This window comes from Thermobia domestica, chromosome 13 (genome assembly GCF_964235325.1).
Source record: "Thermobia domestica chromosome 13, izTheDome1.hap1.1, whole genome shotgun sequence".
Lineage (NCBI taxonomy): Eukaryota > Metazoa > Arthropoda > Insecta > Zygentoma > Lepismatidae > Thermobia > Thermobia domestica.
In genome coordinates, this window is record NC_137466.1 from 55,489,715 (window position 1) to 55,508,454 (window position 18,740).

Below are 18,740 nucleotides of genomic sequence, written 5' to 3' on the forward strand. Positions count from 1 at the left end.
AAATCCATGTTTGAAATATATGTAATAAAATAAGATACTCTTCTTTCAAGCATTTTCCCCGTAAAATATCTACTTTACTGATAAGGCAACATTGGAAATTTAGCAGAGAAATTCTAGAACTAAAAAAAAAAAAAGTCCGAAAATGATTCATATACCAACTGAAATATTTCGTGGAACGTTGAACTGAAATAAGAGCCGGTTAAGGCCCAATTGGTGTAACTCCATTTTCGGTTAGGAATGTTTTTTTTTTTTTTTTGTTTGTTTGTTTGTTCTTGTTTTCTCATTACGTGACCTAAACATTGCAGTATTTCGTGTGTTTTCGGGATGTTACCAACAGATATACTGTTTGTTAAGAATAATAGCAGTATTACATAGTATTTCTGTTGGTAACGCCCCGAAAACACACGAAACACTGCAATGTTTAGGTCACGTAATGAGAAAACAAGTACATTCCTAACCGAAAATGGAGTTACACCAATTGGGCCTTAACCAACTCATATTTCAGTTCATTTTATGTTTTGGCCAAAACGAAATATTTGATAACCCTTCCTACGGATAGCTTCATTTCTGCAATCTCAGACGTTGCTATTGTGTTATCGAGATGTGTCAGTCAATTATGAACAACCCTGTATAGTTAACTCCAGTTCCTTATATCTTAGTATGTTGTCAGTTTCTATGATAGGCGCACCCAGGCTCATAGTTTGTAGAGCTATTGTTTTTCTGCGTAAGAGAGTTTTCATATTGGTGTCTCCCGTAGGTTCTGCTTTCTAGTACATTGTATGAAGAAACACAATGCTCATGTCCTTTTTTTTTTTTCTTTCTTTTGCAGCGGACGGATTTATATTTGCGAACACTCCTGACTGTGAAGTTATCCATGGTGCTCTCTATTCCTGCCTACGTGCTATGTTTGGTCTTTCCGTCATTGGCATTCTGGTTTGCATCTTTTCCTGTATGCTGGTTTACCAGCTACTAAGGTAAATGTATTCCCTGAAATTTCATATGTACATATATGTATATATAATGCATTTTTGTAGAATATCATTTATAATCGTATTATGTGGCTCGTATGAGAAATTCACGTCAGAGTCCTGGTTGGTAAGCCTTTGGGAAAAGAGCTTCTATGTTGGCCTAAAGAAAGAGGGGAAAAATAATATATAACAAGGCTTTGGAAAAGTAGGATTACAAATTCCGAGAGTTGGTTTCGCAAATTATAATGTAGGATCCAGTGACATTCTGTTGTTTGTGTCGAGGTGAATCTCCAGGTTTTCTTAAACCATAAAGTAAGTTATTTACCAGTAGTTCTTTTGTGGTTCTTTTCTGGATAAGGCAAAATTACAGCGATATCTTGTAGAAATAATATACAGGGTGATTCAAAAGTCTAGATACTCCCCTGTAAGTAGGGGATGAGTACAAGGACTGAAATGAAATATGATTTATAGCTATTTAGAGCCTAGGGCTCTACTTAAAAGGCATGACCATCACTGTAGTAGCCATCTTGAAGTCCGCCATTTTGAATCCAATTGAAATTTTTAAAAGTGAGAAGGGTGTCATGTGATTCGTCATTTGAATCTAGAAGTCACCATAAAGAAGAATCTAATACAATTTTAAGGTGAGGATACGAAACACGTGCTTCCTTATCAATAGTCGAACTAGAGCTCTTCTTCACCGAAAGGAGAATACTAACCATTTATCATTTTATGATGTTTTCTTTTGTTCGTGTTTTATATATCTGTATTAATGACTAGGGTTAGAATTTTGATGATTTTTCATCTTTTTCTCTGATGAATAGAAATGTTGATCATCACGATATAACTTTGTTTCATTAAAAATTTAATGATTTAAAGCACATTTGTTGTTGCATTAGCAAAGCATAACCACTTGAAGTTAAAGATTTGATTTCCTTTCATTTCTATCATAAACTGCATTAAGATACATTATATCAAGATGCATCTTATATATAACTCAAAGAGATAATATGATTACTCCATCTTCAAATGTATTTAAGATGATCTATGATATGCGGTGATGATTTTAGGCGGTTATCCTGGAGGAATTCTATCCGGAGCCACGAGATCCCACCATATATCCTATCATGCTCAACGTAGATTCCTTGTATTTTTGTAATATCGTCAATATATAGAAATCCTCCTCCAGAGAAAATATTTAGAAATCATTACTGACAATGTGGATAAACACCATTCGCGTAGAAGATCGCATTTGAAGGGAGTAGACGAATGTGATATTACCTATTTAGAGAACATAGAACTTAAATAACACCATTTCTGATAATATTTTGCAAAGCAGGAGATACAGACTGCTTGCTAATGTAAAAGCATACGGCATATTATAATTGCCATGTATATTGTAGATACGACAAAATTTGTTTTCAACATATTCAGATGTTGTTTGACTATATAAAGACTTTCTATTTCAAATGTGCCGCTATTGGCGCTGCTATCGATCTGTTTTTCTGTACCTCCCTCGGAAGAGGAGGGACAAGTTACTGTGGCCGAGATCCTTCAATAGTTGGATGTAAACAGGGTTCTTTCCCCCCAAAGGAAAAGGGAGGTTTCCTCGTTAAAAGGGCGGTATGGGTGGGGCCGAAGTATGTACACACATATTTTCCGGGGGGCATACTTTGAAATTTAAAGATGAATAACCTCAAGATGGATTTTGCATGATAGATTACTTTCAACAGTAACAGCAAGTCAACAGATTAAGTAAGTATATACTATGAAATCGATTATCAAAGTTGATGGATCCATGAAGCGCCCTACAACTGAAACAATATACGATGGTAAGACTGCAATAGAAACATGGGATATTTTGTTAATCTATACGTATGATTTAAAATATTTTGCGTGCTTTTTTTTATTATTGATTTAGTACGTTTCCAGCTTACAGAACGACTATAATTGTCCATCCGTTCGTCTGTCGACAGATACCACAGCAAAAACTGCAAGAAATAGTAAGAAGCGTTTTTTTTTTTTTTTTCTGGAATGGTTTTAGTGTCCCAAGAATACGTTCATCTCTGTATTCAAACTGAAAATGGTAGAAATCAACCATTTCCGGATTTAACATTAATTACCATGGAACAAAAGTGGTAGAAATCGACCATTTCTGGCTTTAACATTAATCACCATGGAGCAAAAGTGGTAAAAATGAACCATTTCCGACTATAACATTAATCATCATGGAGTGAAAGTGGTAGAAATCAATCATTTCCAGTTTTAACATTAATTACCATGGAGCAAAAGTGGTAGAAATCAACCATATCTGGCTTTAACATTTTAATCACCATGGAGCAAAAATGGTAGAAATGAACCATTTCCGACTATAACATTAATCATCATGGAGTTAAAGTGGTAGAAATCAATCATTTCCAGCTTTAACATTAATCATTGAACAAAAGTGCTAATAAACAGGGAGAAGCGGTGTTTTGCAATTGATTGTGTTCCAAAATTAGATTCTATTTCCATTTTTAACTCTCTACTGAAACCGGAAATGTTAGAAACCCACTACAAGTTTCGATACCAATATTGACCTACATAGATAAAAAGAAAAAACGGTAAGAGGCAGGAAGGAGCCGTTTTATTGGGTTCGATTCAGTATCTAAGATCAGAGCCGTACCTAGAGATTACAGCGCCCGGCGCGAAGTAGAATTTGGCGCCCCTTACATTCCCCTTATCAGTCTCTTTTTTTATTTAATATATAAGAGAAGCAGCTTCTGTTGTTATGCTACGTTGAATTTTTTATTAATCTTCTTGGACAGACCATTGCAACAGCCAAAAGCGATCATTATGTATTCTTTTACAAACAAGAGCTGTTTTCAAGAGACTTATTTTGGACTCTGTTAAACTTGAGGTCAGAACTACCTTTGGCAGTATACAGGTCCACTTGGAGAACGGTTGTAGAAATTTAAAACTATTTACACCGTTTCATACTATTGATAAGAAATGAAATTTCAATACATTAGAAATTGTTTTCTTAAATGTTCAAAATAGATGACAGCATTAATCTCTAGTAATAATTGTAAACTTTTGTAATAATTTCAATATGTATATGACCATACAAATAGCTTTTTAATTTCTATTCTTGTACGGTAAAAAAATATTTGTGAAATGTAACGGAAATTCAGAAGGAGCCTTCTTTGCGAGTTTCTCAATATTGATCAATGGAGGTGAAGAATAATGTTTGTATTTAAAATCCAAAATATAGTTTGGCCACTGCATATGTTAGACTGCTATGTAAACAATTCAGTAATTGTTTAAGTTCCGAATTTAAGGTTAATTTCTTTTCTTTATTGCAGAAAAGCAAAGTAAAGACCCGATTTTAAGGTGCAAAAATGCGGTAGGAAAAGGGAATAAAAGGGGCTAATAGGATATCTTTATTAAGAGCAATATTACACAGTTACATGAACATTCTTTCTTCATTACACCAACAAATATTGTTAAAGTCCTGGCTTTAAGCATTGCACATAAATTGCAAAATAGTTTTATTTAGTCCCAAACTTGTACAACATTCAACATTCTTGTAATAAAATTGTGGTTAAAAACAACTCGGTATTTTTAAAAAGAAAACTTTAATTTAGCAATATTGTAGCTTGAGAAGCCGTCACATACTTTTGGGCCTTTAGAAACTGGTTATACTTGATTATGCACAACATTTCTATATTTTCAAATGTTAGTTTCTATCGCTTGGAGCTCAGGAGTCCTTGTCTATGGAGAAACTTCGCTGACGTCAACGGGAACCAATGGTACACATCTCGTAAGCGCAGGGACAGGAAGTTTAGTTGACGTTGCAAAGGTTTTTATATCCGGATTGTTTCGCAAATTCAGTTCAAATTTATTCCTAGCAAATCCGACAAGATTGCGTCTAAATTTATGTAATGTTTACGTGTAAACTAGATTGAAAATAAAACATATTATTCTGTCCAAATTTAAAAAAAAAAAAATATATATATATATAGAAAAGGGACAATAAAGGTGCTGAAGGCTAAAAGAAGTAACAAAAAGGGAAATTTTATGAATTTAGCAAAAAAAAAAAAGTGCAACATTCACGAAAAAGGTGCAACAAAGTGCGTTCATTTCACTTTGTTTTATGCCCGGAAATACATATTTTGAACTTTGGTTGTTATAACAAGTACATTTTTAGAAAAGGTGCTGCACCTTAAAATCCGCTCTCTACTTATTACTAATTAACATATTAAAAATACACTAACACACACACACACACGCATATTATATATATATATATATATATATATATATATATATATACGTGTAATGTGTGTAAATGTTTTGCATGTATGTATGTAGATAGATAAAAATATCACACAACTAACTACGTATGACAAAAAATATTCTGGCGATACAAGTAGTTGGTCAAGAAATTATCCCAATAAATTCCTTCAAATTGAAAGCATTTCATATGTCAATGGGATTTTTAAAAATCTCTGGTAGTGATCAGTCTTTGGGAAAAACGAAATTCGTTGGGTTAAGTTCTGACTCCTTAATCCCTTATTCTACAATTGCTTCAAGTTCGAAATGTTTTTACTTCACTTGTTTACCTTCATTTTTAATATTCGTGCGCAAACAGTAGCTTGTGTGTGTCTTCAATCCTTTCGTTTTCATACTTTTATATTCACCGTCGTGATTAATCGGATTGGGTAGAAAAGTATTATTAACTAAGCAAACTCATCACCATCAAAACGCCGAACACGTACCGTATTTCAGACTTCGACCGTTTCTGATTTTGAAAACGCTGGTGCGTACAGTATAAGCGGTTACTCAGCACCTTGTATATCACATTGCTCAGTGGTAGAGCGTTCACCTCCGGTGCTTGGTGTCCCTGGTTCGATCCCAGCTCGCGCCGTGTGGACTTTGTGGCGGACAAACACCGTGCTCGTGGGTTTTCTCGGGTTCTCCTGTTTCCTCCCACTTTCTTCATTCCAGCATTTCACTCATTTCTCATTATCACCGTCTCCTTTAGCCTAACCAACATAACCGTAGACGTAAAACTTAAAGATTTCTTTTAATTTTTTTTGTATATCATATCGTCATTAACATATCATATATAATAATTTCCTTTAAGTAATATATGTAAAAACGCGTTGTGACTCTTATTGAAACGTTTGGGTTGCGAGCGAAGCTTTTTTTTTTTTTTTTTTTTTTTTTTTTTTTTTTTTTTTACCAAATCTTATTGCTTTGCAAACCGACAACAAAATTGATTTAATAGGTCGCCAATATCTTTTTGGGGCGACGCATCGTTACTCATTTCCTATACTTTTTACTTTTCTTCTTGCTCGTTCGGCGCCCTCTTGCTATCAGCGACCGGGGCAACCGTCCCGCTCTTCCCCCTAGCTGCACAGCTCTGCCTAAGAATAAGGTCATCTCTAATCTTATCGCTGTATTAGAACCGGAAGTTAAGACCTACTACTTCCGGTTTTAGTATTGGATTCGTGTAGTTTGGAAGTTACCGTAGTTTCAATAATATAAAACTAAACTCTCTTGTGAGCTCCTCTGTGGCTACTCGGTTTGCGTACGCGCCTTTGGCGTGGGAGACCCGGGTTCGATTCCCAGCGGGAGCTCATGTGGTTTGGATTCTATGTTAATCAGTAGGTCAACGTCTTATACAGCCTCGCTGCTGAACGGGACGTTAAACTCAAAATCACTCTCTCGCTTAATTTTTGACTAATCTGTTTATGAAAAATATATGTCTGGTGCTGTTGTATCTGTCGATAATTTCAGCACAACCACCTCTTTGGTTCCATTTTTTTATAACCCATACGGTTATGATGATTAACGAAGACTATTCATTTCAAAGTAATATTCTACTGGTAACTTCACCTCTTTTTTTTTTTTTTCTAACTCTTGCCGGTTTGAAACACCCGATTCATACAGTAGAGGAGGATGTACTGTCAAAGAGCTTTTCCATGTAACAATGCCGTTAAGCAATACCAGAGTGTGGGAACTTCAAGTCATGGACTGTATCGAATATAAATTGCCCAACCGTTCTCATACTTTCAGTAAAATGAACTGAAAAGTTGTTAAAGACAAAATCATTCTTCTTGAAATGTTGTTAAGAATGAAGATATTAATTCCCTTGACAACGAAAAGTACTAATGTCACTTTTTTTTTTTTTTTTTTTTGCAAAATACTCAGGTTTTTGTGGACCTTTACACGAGGCCTAAAATAGTAAATAAATCTTATAGACTCTATACATTGGCACTTCGTAAAAGTGAAATGAAATGAAATCTTTACCTGAAACGTGAAGCTAATGTTCTTTAGACTAATGACACGGATGATTAATGAAAGTATTAGCGTAATTGGTGGAATGAGCATGTGGGTAGAAACTGAAGAACCCAGAATGGAGGTAATGTTCACCACAAGCTTACTTAGCCTGAGATCGAACTAGAGACTTCCTAACACCAAAGTATGTGCACTCTTATCACTGGGTCACCGTGGATTGATTACCTTTCGTAGTGCTCTTTTTGTATGTGTGGTTCTTGGTTTGAAACCAAGAAGGGACAGTTGCCTTGGATACAATCTTAAGTAGTAGTTTAAATCCAGTTTTAAATACTATGGCCCGTCTTACATAGCCTTGATGCTGAAAAAGGAACACACTGTCTAATAGTATAGTACAGATGAAATATCCATAGTGAATCCAGGTTGAATTACAAAATTTTACAGAAATTTTGTAAAAATAATAATAATGATAATTTTCCTATCCAAATTATTGTGATAAAAGTAAATTTCGCTTCAGAATGTGTAAATGCAATAAACTGCGAAATTATAGAGATCCACTGTTCTAACCAAAAGTGTCAGATTGATCAGTTTCGGTTTCAATACGCGCATAAGGAAGAAGATGAAAGTTGTTTTTGGGATGCTAAATATACCTATAGTAACTCTTATTGTTTTTGCTCTGTGAAAGCCAGTAGCGGCAGGCCCGTATCCACGGGGGGAGAGGGTGGGCCGCACCCCGATAAATTTTTACTTGGCGTCCTAAAATTTTCACGGTATGGTTGCAAATGAACTATAATATGGTGATAAACTATAATATGGTTTGATCTCCCCCCCTAACTTGTACTGGCCCCCTACATTATTGGGCTGGCTACCGGCCTGAGTGGCGGATCTAGCCCTTGGCAGGGGGGCCTATCCCCCCAGTTTTTTGACTGACAAAAATAATTGCAAATTTTATTTATATATTTTGAAAGTTTATAGTAAACTTATGGTATACTTATAGTCTGGGTTCTGGAAGGTTCCTCCAGTTTTTACTTTCTAGATCCGCCACTGATGAAGGTTTAATGTTAAAACCGGAAGCGACAAGTATACAACTTCCGGGCTCAATAGATGGATAAATGATGAGATTACACTTATTCTTATGACAAAATTCATATCGAATAATATATTTCTCGTTATATACTACCGGTTTTCCTCTACGGGATCAACATTGAAACTGGAAGTTGCAACCTCTTCTAAGTTTCAACTTCTGCTTTCAGTCGAGAGCTAAATGTGGAGATAGTATCTGGTTTTAGTATGCTAAATCCATGATTAAAGAAAACGTTACAACTATGTTCTACCGTTTTCCCTCTATAGTGACAAAGTTGAAACCGAAAATGCTATATTTGTACCACTTCGGTTTCAATAGAGGGTTAAGGCCGGGTACGGTGTCTGTTTTGGGAATGCTGAATGCATATGTAAAGAAAACGTTTTTCGGTATCTTATACCGTTTTTCCTCTATCGCGATCAATGTTGAAACTAGAAAGTGGTCGATTTCTGTCACTTCCGGTTTCGTAATACTGAATTCACATTTAAAGAAAACGTTTTTCGCTATCTATTACCGTTTTTCCTCTATCGCGATCAATGTTGAAACTAGAAAGTGATCGATTTCTGTCACTTCCGGTTTCGGAATACTGAATTCACATTTAAAGAAAACGTTTTTCGCTATCTTTTACCGTTTTTCCTCTATCGCGATCAATGTTGAAACTAGAAAGTGGTCGATTTCTGTCACTTCCGGTTTCGGAATACTGAATTCACATTTAAAGAAAACGTTTTTCGCTATCTATTACCGTTTTTCCTCTATCGCGATCAATGTTGAAACTAGAAAGTGGTCGATTTCTGTCACTTCCGGTTTCGGAATACTGAATTCACATTTAAAGAAAACGTTTTTCGCTATCTTTTACCGTTTTTCCTCTATCGCGATCAATGTTGAAACTAGAAAGTGCTCGATTTCTGTCACTTCCGGTTTCGGAATACTGAATCCACATTTAAAGAAAACGTTTTTCGCTATCTTTTACCGTTTTTCCTCTATCGCGATCAATGTTGAAACTAGAAAGTGCTCGATTTCTGTCACTTCCGGTTTCGGAATACTGAATCCACATTTAAAGAAAACGTTTTTCACTATCTTTTACCGTTTTTCCTCTATCGCGATCAATGTTGAAGCTAGAAAAAGCTCGATTTCTGTCATTTCCGGTTTCGGAATACTGAATCCACATTTAAAGAAAACGTTTTTCACTATCTTTTACCGTTTTTCCTCTATCGCGATCAATGTTGAAACTAGAAAGTGCTCGATTTCTGTCATTTCCGGTTTCGGAATACTGAATCCACATTTAAAGAAAACGTTTTTCACTATCTTTTACCGTTTTTCCTCTATCGCGATCAATGTTGAAACTAGAAAGTGCTCGATTTCTGTCATTTCCGGTTTCGGAATACTGAATCCACATTTAAAGAAAACGTTTTTCACTATCTTTTACCGTTTTTCCTCTATCGCGATCAATGTTGAAACAAAAAGTACTATATTTCGGTCATTTTTAGTTTCAGTAGAGGATTAAGGCGGAGATGACATCTGCTTTTTGGAATGCTGAAACTACATTTAAAAGAACGTTTTTTTTTTATCGTTTACCGTGTTTACATTGAGTTCATATATTAAGAAACGTTTCTCTCTGTTTATTACCGCGTTTGCTGTATGAGGATCAATATTGAAACCAAAAGTTGCAACTTCCGGTTTTAATAGAATGATAAGGGCAGAAAAGGATATGTTATTGAGATGACGACTCACTGTCTTTTATTATTCTATTACCATAAACGTTTAGACGGGAAAGGTAGAATTTTCTCACTTCCGGTTGAGATCTTGGGTTAAGCATGGAGATATAACCTATGCTTGGGACACTAAATCCAATTCTAAAATCAGTTACCATCTATATCTTACCGTTTTCGTTGTGATATCTGTTGACGTACAGATGGACGGGCGAACATGGCCGTTTTAGTATAAGACTTCCCATTGTTGTGTGTGACGAAGGGCGCCGATCCTGGGGGGCCGAGGGGGTCCGGGCTCTCCTAAGCTCATGTGGTCCCCCTTATTGTATTTAAGAATATACAATATTTGCCATAATTTGATGCAATTTGTCGTAAAATCCTCATATATGCCTTCTGCATCTGAATGCCCCCCCCCCCAAATTTACAAAGAAATCGGCGCCCTTGTGGGTAACATAGTTTGTAAATCGAAAAGAAATGAAATGAAACTAAACTCTGTACTGATAATCTATATGCGAAAGAAAACGGATGATGATTAGTGAAATTAAGGTAGTTCGAGAAAATGGCAAAATCTCGAGAGAATGTTAGGGACGCGATGTATATAACCGAAAGTCCTAAGATCGAATCACACAAGAAGTGAGCACTCTACCAATGCATTAACCTCTCCCGTTACAAGTTTTCATAGGTAGTTTTCATAATTGTTACTGTAACATAAGCGATCTACTACTCGTAGATTTTAAGTTATAAATGTTACTGCGACCGAAATTAACTTAGGTTCAAGATTTTTATTTATGGTTAAGCTTTTCCTATCCATTGTTTTACACTTTTTTTTTTCATCTGACTTATTTTAGTTATGCTTCTTGAAAATGCCTTATTTTTTTAAGAGGAATAATATACAGAGTGTTGAAAAATACATGTTATAATGCTTCGGAAGTGATTCTAAAAGTAAAAGACAAAATATCATATGAAAAACTATCAAAAGTGTCACGGTATACGAATATCGCCACGCAAGCACAATAATGCAAGGAGGAGTAAAAATGGTAATGTCGGATTGAAAGAAAACAGGAAGTCTTACCTGACGAATATACTAGTGTAGTAATTGAGGCCCAGTTTAAAGTGCGCAAGAGAACCCTTAAAGAGAGTAGAATCCCGTATAAAAAATATAGCAAATTGAAAACTGTGTTCCACACAATGTCGTGATCGAAATGTAGCCACTATAAAACAAACAACGAATGTGCACATGTCCCACTACTGCTGGAACACCGTCATAAACTCAAAAAAATGGAAAAATAACACTGCAAAATCTGCTCTTGCACACCGAACACGTTGTAATACAAAAAATAAAAGTAAAAGAATTGTATCTATGTCTCACTACTACTAGGACACCATCACACACTCGCAAAATAGGAAAATAACACTGCAAAGCTCCTGTCACACATGGTGTGCATTACGGCACGAAGAAGAAATAAATATTTGTCGCCTGTCCCACTACCGTTGTAAACCCATACGTTGTGCCGTTGCGTATTAGCAGATTTTATAGTATTGTTTTCCTATTTGTCGAGCGTGGGACGCTCTTCCACTAGTACTGGAATATGTAGACATTCCTCGCTGGTTTTTATAATGGTTACGTTCAGATCTCAACATTATGTAGAACATAGTCTTTATTTTAGTGTATTCTTCATAGGGGATTCCCCACTTTTTGAGAGCTCCTTTGCTCGCTTTAAACTAATACGTAAGACTTACTTTGTCTTCTTTTAGTCCGACAGTTTTTCTTTATTTTTTCTTGTGTTATTGTGCTCTAAACATGGTGTGCTGCAACGTTCGGATGCCTTTCACTAGCAAACGGTGCCGACATTTTTATGCACATTTTAAAAACATTTTTTCGATATTTTTCAATTGACATTTTGTTGTTGTGTTTACTTATAGAATCACATCCCAAGCCTTGTATATTTCAACACCCTATATATTGAGTTGAGTTGATTTTAGTTTAGCGTCCCTTTCAGCAGCGAGGCTATATGAGACGTGGACCTACTGATTAACGTGGAATCCGAACCACATGAGCTCCCGCCGGGAATCGAACCCGGGTCTCCCATATTGAGAATGCATATGAAGTGTTTGAAGCATGTGTACAATCTCTCTATGATAAAATCAAGCTTCTATCTTACTGCTGCTATTGTGTTCTAACAGGCTTACCACCTGGAAAATCTCATATCTTCAAGAACAGTTTTAGTGGAGATACTCAGAGCGCAATATATTCGTTACATGGAGGAGAACTTGAGTCTTTGTATCCGTTATATACGTATATAAAGTTGAGATCATCCATTCTACCTCTCGTCACCTTATTTAATAAAGGAATATATAACATTCAGCATCAAAGTTCAACCAGGTGAATCCTAAGTTAATCAACAGTACTCAGCGTAAGATTCACGGCGGTAAATGTACAGGGTAGTGCATAAATCAGTTTACAGATGCTATTACGTTTTACTATCGCAGAAATAAGTTTCAAAGCTATTGCCCAACCTGTCGAATGTCGTTGGCAGCCTACTGCACACAGTGATTTATAATAGACTAGCGAAAACAATGCAGTGGAGATTTATAATTAATGTGATCTTATCAAAATGCATGGTCAGTGATTTTTGAAAGAGATTGCAAGTATTTTGTTTCTCAGGAGACCTCCATGTCCTTAACAAATTTCACGAAGAAACATCTCGTTGTATCACGTCATAGAATCGAGGACACTCAATGGTGTCCTGGCATCCAATTTACTCAGGAAATATTGCGTTTAAAAGCTTTCAAGTTCAACTCCGAAGTGAAAAAAATGAAATATTTGAGTTTTACGTCCCACGATTATGCCGGTTAGGCTAAAGGAGACGGTGATGATGAGAGATGAGTGAAATGGTGGAATGAAGAAAGTGGGAGGAAACGGGAGAACCCCGAGAAAACCCACGAGCACGGTGTTTGTCCACCACAAAGTTCACTTGGCGGGGGCTGGGATCGAACCCGGGACCCCAAGCACCAGAGGTGAACGCTCTACCACTGAGCCACCGCGCCCCCACAACTCCGAAGTGAAGTGGGATGGGGTTTAGTGCAGGGCCGTGTCGTGGGGGGCGAGCGGGGCGACGGCCCCAGGCGCCGAAGTAAGGGGGTGAAAAATTGGGGAGAAAAAAGGAAAAATATATGAAAAATTGCTTGGACTATATGAATGGGGGCGCAGTCGTATACTCTCGCCCCGGACGCTGATTTTCCACGGCACGGCCCTGGTTTAGTGTGATCTAAATAAACAGGGTTAATTTTTAATTCGATCAATACAACATCTTGCAGCAACCGAGAAAAAAGTATCAGCAAGAGTGCGTTGGACGAAATGAAATCCAATCGAACCAAATCTTGAAAATATTTCCGTCCCATACGAAACCACTACTGGTTTATTGAATTATTGCGCAGTGATGACACGAACTTTCGTAACAGACCAAAAACAACAATTATTACGTATCAAATAAAGTTATATGAGCTTTAACATGGTGACACTGGAGATGGTACATCTTTCGTTTCGAAATGAAAAGAGAGAAAATTTTCATGTTACTGAAAGTTTCACTTACAGCCTGCTGGCTTTGATCGCTACAGTTAAACGGAGACATAATTGGTAACAGCTTCATGAGTTTAAACTGAGAGTAAACGTTAGTGAAATGTAAAGAGTAATGTTCCAGGCATTTGATACCGACATGACAAATAAATATAAAACTTTAAAAAAGTATTAACAGATTTCTCACACAGAACTTACTGCTTTAAAATGTGACAAACAGGGACAGTATTAGGAAGGTGATCCGAAACTTTGCACTATAACTCCTGTGCTGTTATGCAACCATAATCACACAAAGTAATGTATGGTTGCCTATAAGCATGTTACTTTACCCTAGTTAATCCAGCATCCGTTTTTTTTTTTTTTTAATAGTCTAGCTCCAAATATTAATTCAGATCTTAAAGAAATTTCTGTAGGACCAGCGGCCAAGAATATTCTTTCAAAGAAAGAAAGGAGAAAGAATATTCAAAATCAATCTCCTATATCGAAGTTATGCGTGAATATGCCCAGAACATATAAAGTGAAGTAAGGATAGTTCGCGCATAATTCAAAAAAATTTGCATGTAACATCTAAGATTTATGTAGTGTTACGAGTATTAAGAATAGCGCAATGTATTGGTGTGTACCTTGTCCATTGTAACAGAAAATGACAGTTATTTGTGATAATGACCCTTTTCTCCAAAACTTTTAATTTTTGGCAATCTCTCCTTATGGGGTAAGTGAGACCGCACAGATGGTTAGATGAGTGCGCTCGACAGTGATACTATATAAGCAACCTCGTGTCATGGAGAAAATATACGTATGTGTTTTAGAAACAAGAGAATACTTAAAGCGATCATTTGTAAGCTACTGTACGATACATTACATAATAATAATACTATTAAACCATAATTATTAGCTATACTAGCAAAATAACAAACCACCTTCACAAGGCAATTATCTATAAAACCACATTGAAATAAAAATTTACATATAGACAGAATATGCAATTATAGTTACTTTTTTTTATTACTATCTTTAATATGATGTTCACGGACAATATCTAATTATCCTGTATGCGCCATTCTGGCCCGTAGCCAGAACACAAAAATTGTTTTCTGGGGAAGGGGGTGACGATTTCACGTAATATTTTATTAATTCATACATACATAAAGTTAGTACAGTGCAATTAGAAGTCAACGTAAGACAAATAAATAAATAAATAAATAAATGAGAATTAAAAGAACAAGACGAAATTTATTTGTTTGGAGTGTTTGTTTGTTGTTGGAATATGTGTACTACTTACAAGATGCAGTTGAGGGTTTAGGAGGTATGGCCTCATTTATGTTGCTGTTCTCAGAATTTGTAGGGTAATCTTTAAATAAATATAACTTCATACAGAAAATTAATGTGGAAAATGTACAAAAATTGAATGTTCTATACATGTAAGTCACACATTTTGAAGTACATCAACATAAGCAGAGAAAAATTATTTTTGTTTGTGTTTTGAATGTTAAGTTTAAATATCCCAGTAGTTCTAAACTACTGTTGCATATTTTGACATTGTAATTATAAGTCGTGTTAAGAGCTTTAAAATAGTACTAAATTGATTTCAATATTACTCAATATAAAAGAGTTACGTTAATTTTTGAAGTGAAATCTGTGACGGTTCGATGACCTCCGTATAAATACGTTCTTATGACAGATTTAAACTGAATGCTCTCTATTGGTCTCCATCCTTTGTATTTTCTTTGTTATTTATTGAGTCAATATTTATTTATTTATTTTATGTGAAAGAAACGACAGAGAATGATGTGTGGTAAATTTCCATGTTGAAAACAATACTCGTAAAAAATAGTGGAGGTAAAAAGTACAAAAAATGTTTTGATCAAACATAAAACAATAATATTGAAATATTTTCCAAAATAATTAATCGTCTTGTTCAAGTATGAAAATGACCTACTTCGGCTTGAGTAGATGCGGAGGATGTCATTTTGAAATTTGTAAAATGTAGTGTTACCTTTCTAATCTTTTGTTTAAGAATGTTGGGATTAAACATTAGGATTAGTGTATTTAATTTTTACACAATATGTTAGTAGTAAGCAAGTGTATAATTCAGAAGACCATAAACACTGTATTAAATAATAACTTTGCAGCATTCCCTGGTAGCAGCTTCGTTTTTCCAGGCGAAGATGTTTGGCACCTTGTGGTGTATATTTTTCATTTGAATCTTCCTGTTTCTGTATGTGTAAATCTTCGTCCTAATTTCCTCTACGTCCCTGTTGCTGCAGCCTGCCCCCATGCAGTACGTTTACATGGTTAAGCATTTTAAAGTGATTTCCGACACTCACAGTATCTTAGTTGTCTTTACAGCAACAGAGGAGATGCGGCAGGTTTTCTAGCACAACAATATCCGAAGTTCACTCGCTACAAACACATCTCGCAACCGTCACAATAATCGTTTAGGATTTAATTAAGACAAAAATATACAATATTTTAAAACATCTATATAGGTAAATAACACTAAATTCTTCAAATTTTAAAATTGCAGTGACCGCGTCTAACGGAGCCAACGCAGATTTTCAACGAACCTAAAAAGTTCGTTACTGAATTCGCTGTGTGTGTGTGTGTGTGTGTGTGTGTGTGTGTGTGTGTGTGTGTGTGTGTGTGTGTGTGTGTGTGTGTGTATATATATATATATATATATATATATATATATATATATATATATATATATATATATATATATTTGTCTGTTATTTGCGAATATTTCAATTTTGAGTCCTGTATTCAGTGGAACATCAAAAGCTATCTAAAAAAGGTGATGGTATTTTTCTCGTCACTCTTACCATTCCCAAGATACTGGCCAAAAACCTTCCGAATTCGGGATATTTAAAGAGCCATATCTCGGGAACCGTAAGTTACAGAGAGATGATATTGGTGTTGATTAATACCAATATCAGCTATTGATTCAATAACTATTTCGTCGTTAGTTATTGACTCAATAATTATTGCGTCGTTAGTTATTGACTCATGCATCATTAGTTATTGACTCAATAATTATTGCATCATTAGTTATTGACTCAATAATTATTGAATCATTAGTTATTGACTCAATAATTATTGCATCATTAGTTATTGATTCAATAATTATTGCATCATTAGCTATTGACGAATTTAAACAAATAAGTTTAATTTACAATTTCGAATAAATTTCGAAAAAAAATCTTTTTAAGTCCATTCTGGCAATGTTCTTCAAGCATTCTCAACTTTATTATTATTATTATTATTATTATTATTATTATTATTATTATTATTATTATTATTATTATTAGTTGATGAACAATTTGCTTGATCAATTTGGAAAATATTTGATTTATTTTGCACTGTTATCTACACCATTTTAAGGAATGTCGTTTTCTATATGGAAATTTGTTGCATTTCATTTTTTATAGAAAAAATATTGCCTCTAAAGAATAAAGAATGTTCTCAGGCAGGAACGTACGCAGGAATTTATTTCAGGAGGGATCTAAAGCGTTTCGGGGGGTCCAAATACAATTCGAGGCTAAATTATATGAAAATTTCTAAAATTGTCACTAAAAGTAGAGTATATTTACAAAAAAAGTCGGAATTTCGGGGGGGGGGGTCCGGACCACCAGGACCCACCCCCTCCGTACGCCCCTGTTCACTGAATAGAGAACAATGGAGAGCATCTGTTCAAATCTGGTCGTAAGAAAGTGTTAGTAAGGAAGTCGTCGAACAAACACAGATTTAAGTTCAAAATTAAGAAAACTCTCTCATATTCAGTGATATTGAATTCATTTTTAATGGTTCTAAAGCTCATGGAACGATTTACAATCAAAATGACAAAATGTGTAATATTATACAATAAGTAGGCTATTTACATTCAAAAATTAAAACTTATAATAATAAAAATACTTTTTATCCATTTTAAAAATATATTTCTCATTTTTCAACTAATTTTCTTGCATTTGTTAGAAAAGCGGTATTTCTACCTTTACTTTGTGAGTTCATTTGTTGAAACATTACCCTTCAAATTCAGAGTGTCCATATTGATGACGTCATATTTTCTAAACCTGCAATTCCTCACAAGGATCTTTTGGGATCTTTTGTGAGGTGAGCATTATCTCGCAAGTAGTATTAATATTCCAGCAAATCTTGTTTTGTTTATTATTATTATTATTATTATTATTATTATTATTATTATTATTATTTCCAAGTTCACTCCCAAAATGCCTAATTTCCCTGTGCTAGTACCAACAGAGAAGTTCAAGTTCCAGGAGGGGCTGATGGTGGTCGCAAGAGGGCACGAACTCCAGAGCCACTCCCTTGCTACGGGTCTGGCGCAATCTCTCCTATTATTGAACTCAATGAATGTAGAATACTGGGCCGTCTCTTATACTTCGTGATTGTAAGAATTTTCCTATTTGAGTAGGAGAGATCGCGCACCTGCATAGCTTGGTGGTATTTTCCAAACTGACAGTATAGTACGTACAATAGTTTTGACAATGAAGTAGTTAAGAAACGCATTACTTTTTGATTGACACCAAATCCTTTCCTATGAATTTATATGTAACGTTTGTGAAAATGTACGCACTTACTTTACAGCATTCAAGTAATGCATAGATCGTATTTCTCAGCGAACAGCTTCTATCGACATATTAATTCAACTGTCCAGTCCCTCTTCTTCCCTACTCTCTTGGTTGTGAGCAATCTCTCCTACTGCGCGATATCTCCTGGCTTTATCTCATATAAACAAGTTGAATCGAGAAGTTCCCTTTCTTAAGTCTGTTAATAAATGAGGGAACAGTATAACGGTGGTTTAACAAATTTAAGAAGGCATTGAATTCTTTCAAGGAGCATCATGTGCACGCTATAAATAACGATGGACTCAAGGCGGCTATTGAGAACGTTAATGGTCCAACATGTGAGATATTAGTAGTACGGGGACCATGTGCCAAGACATCCATCAGGTTGGGAAACATTATGGTTTCCATGTGAGTTGACTGAAGCCAAGGGCTCCGATTTCTCTGTAAATTTGGGGGGGGGGGCATTCAGATGCAGAAGGTATATATATGAAGATTTTAAGACAAATTGCACTCAAATTATGCCAAATATTTCACACTCAT

At 35.4% G+C, this 18,740-nt stretch overlaps 1 protein-coding gene across 4 annotated transcripts in view; it reads left to right on the top strand.

Moving 5' to 3' along the window:
- The window catches only part of LOC145668153 (uncharacterized), a 1,131,027-nt gene that overhangs the window by 1,088,168 nt on the left and 24,119 nt on the right, over positions 1-18,740 (top strand). For all 4 annotated transcript variants that reach the window (XM_081735741.1, XM_081735742.1, XM_081735743.1 and 1 more), the window contains one exon: positions 830-974. In XM_081735741.1, the coding sequence (XP_081591867.1) occupies positions 830-974 (145 nt within the window). The remainder of the gene's footprint in view (positions 1-829; positions 975-18,740) is intronic.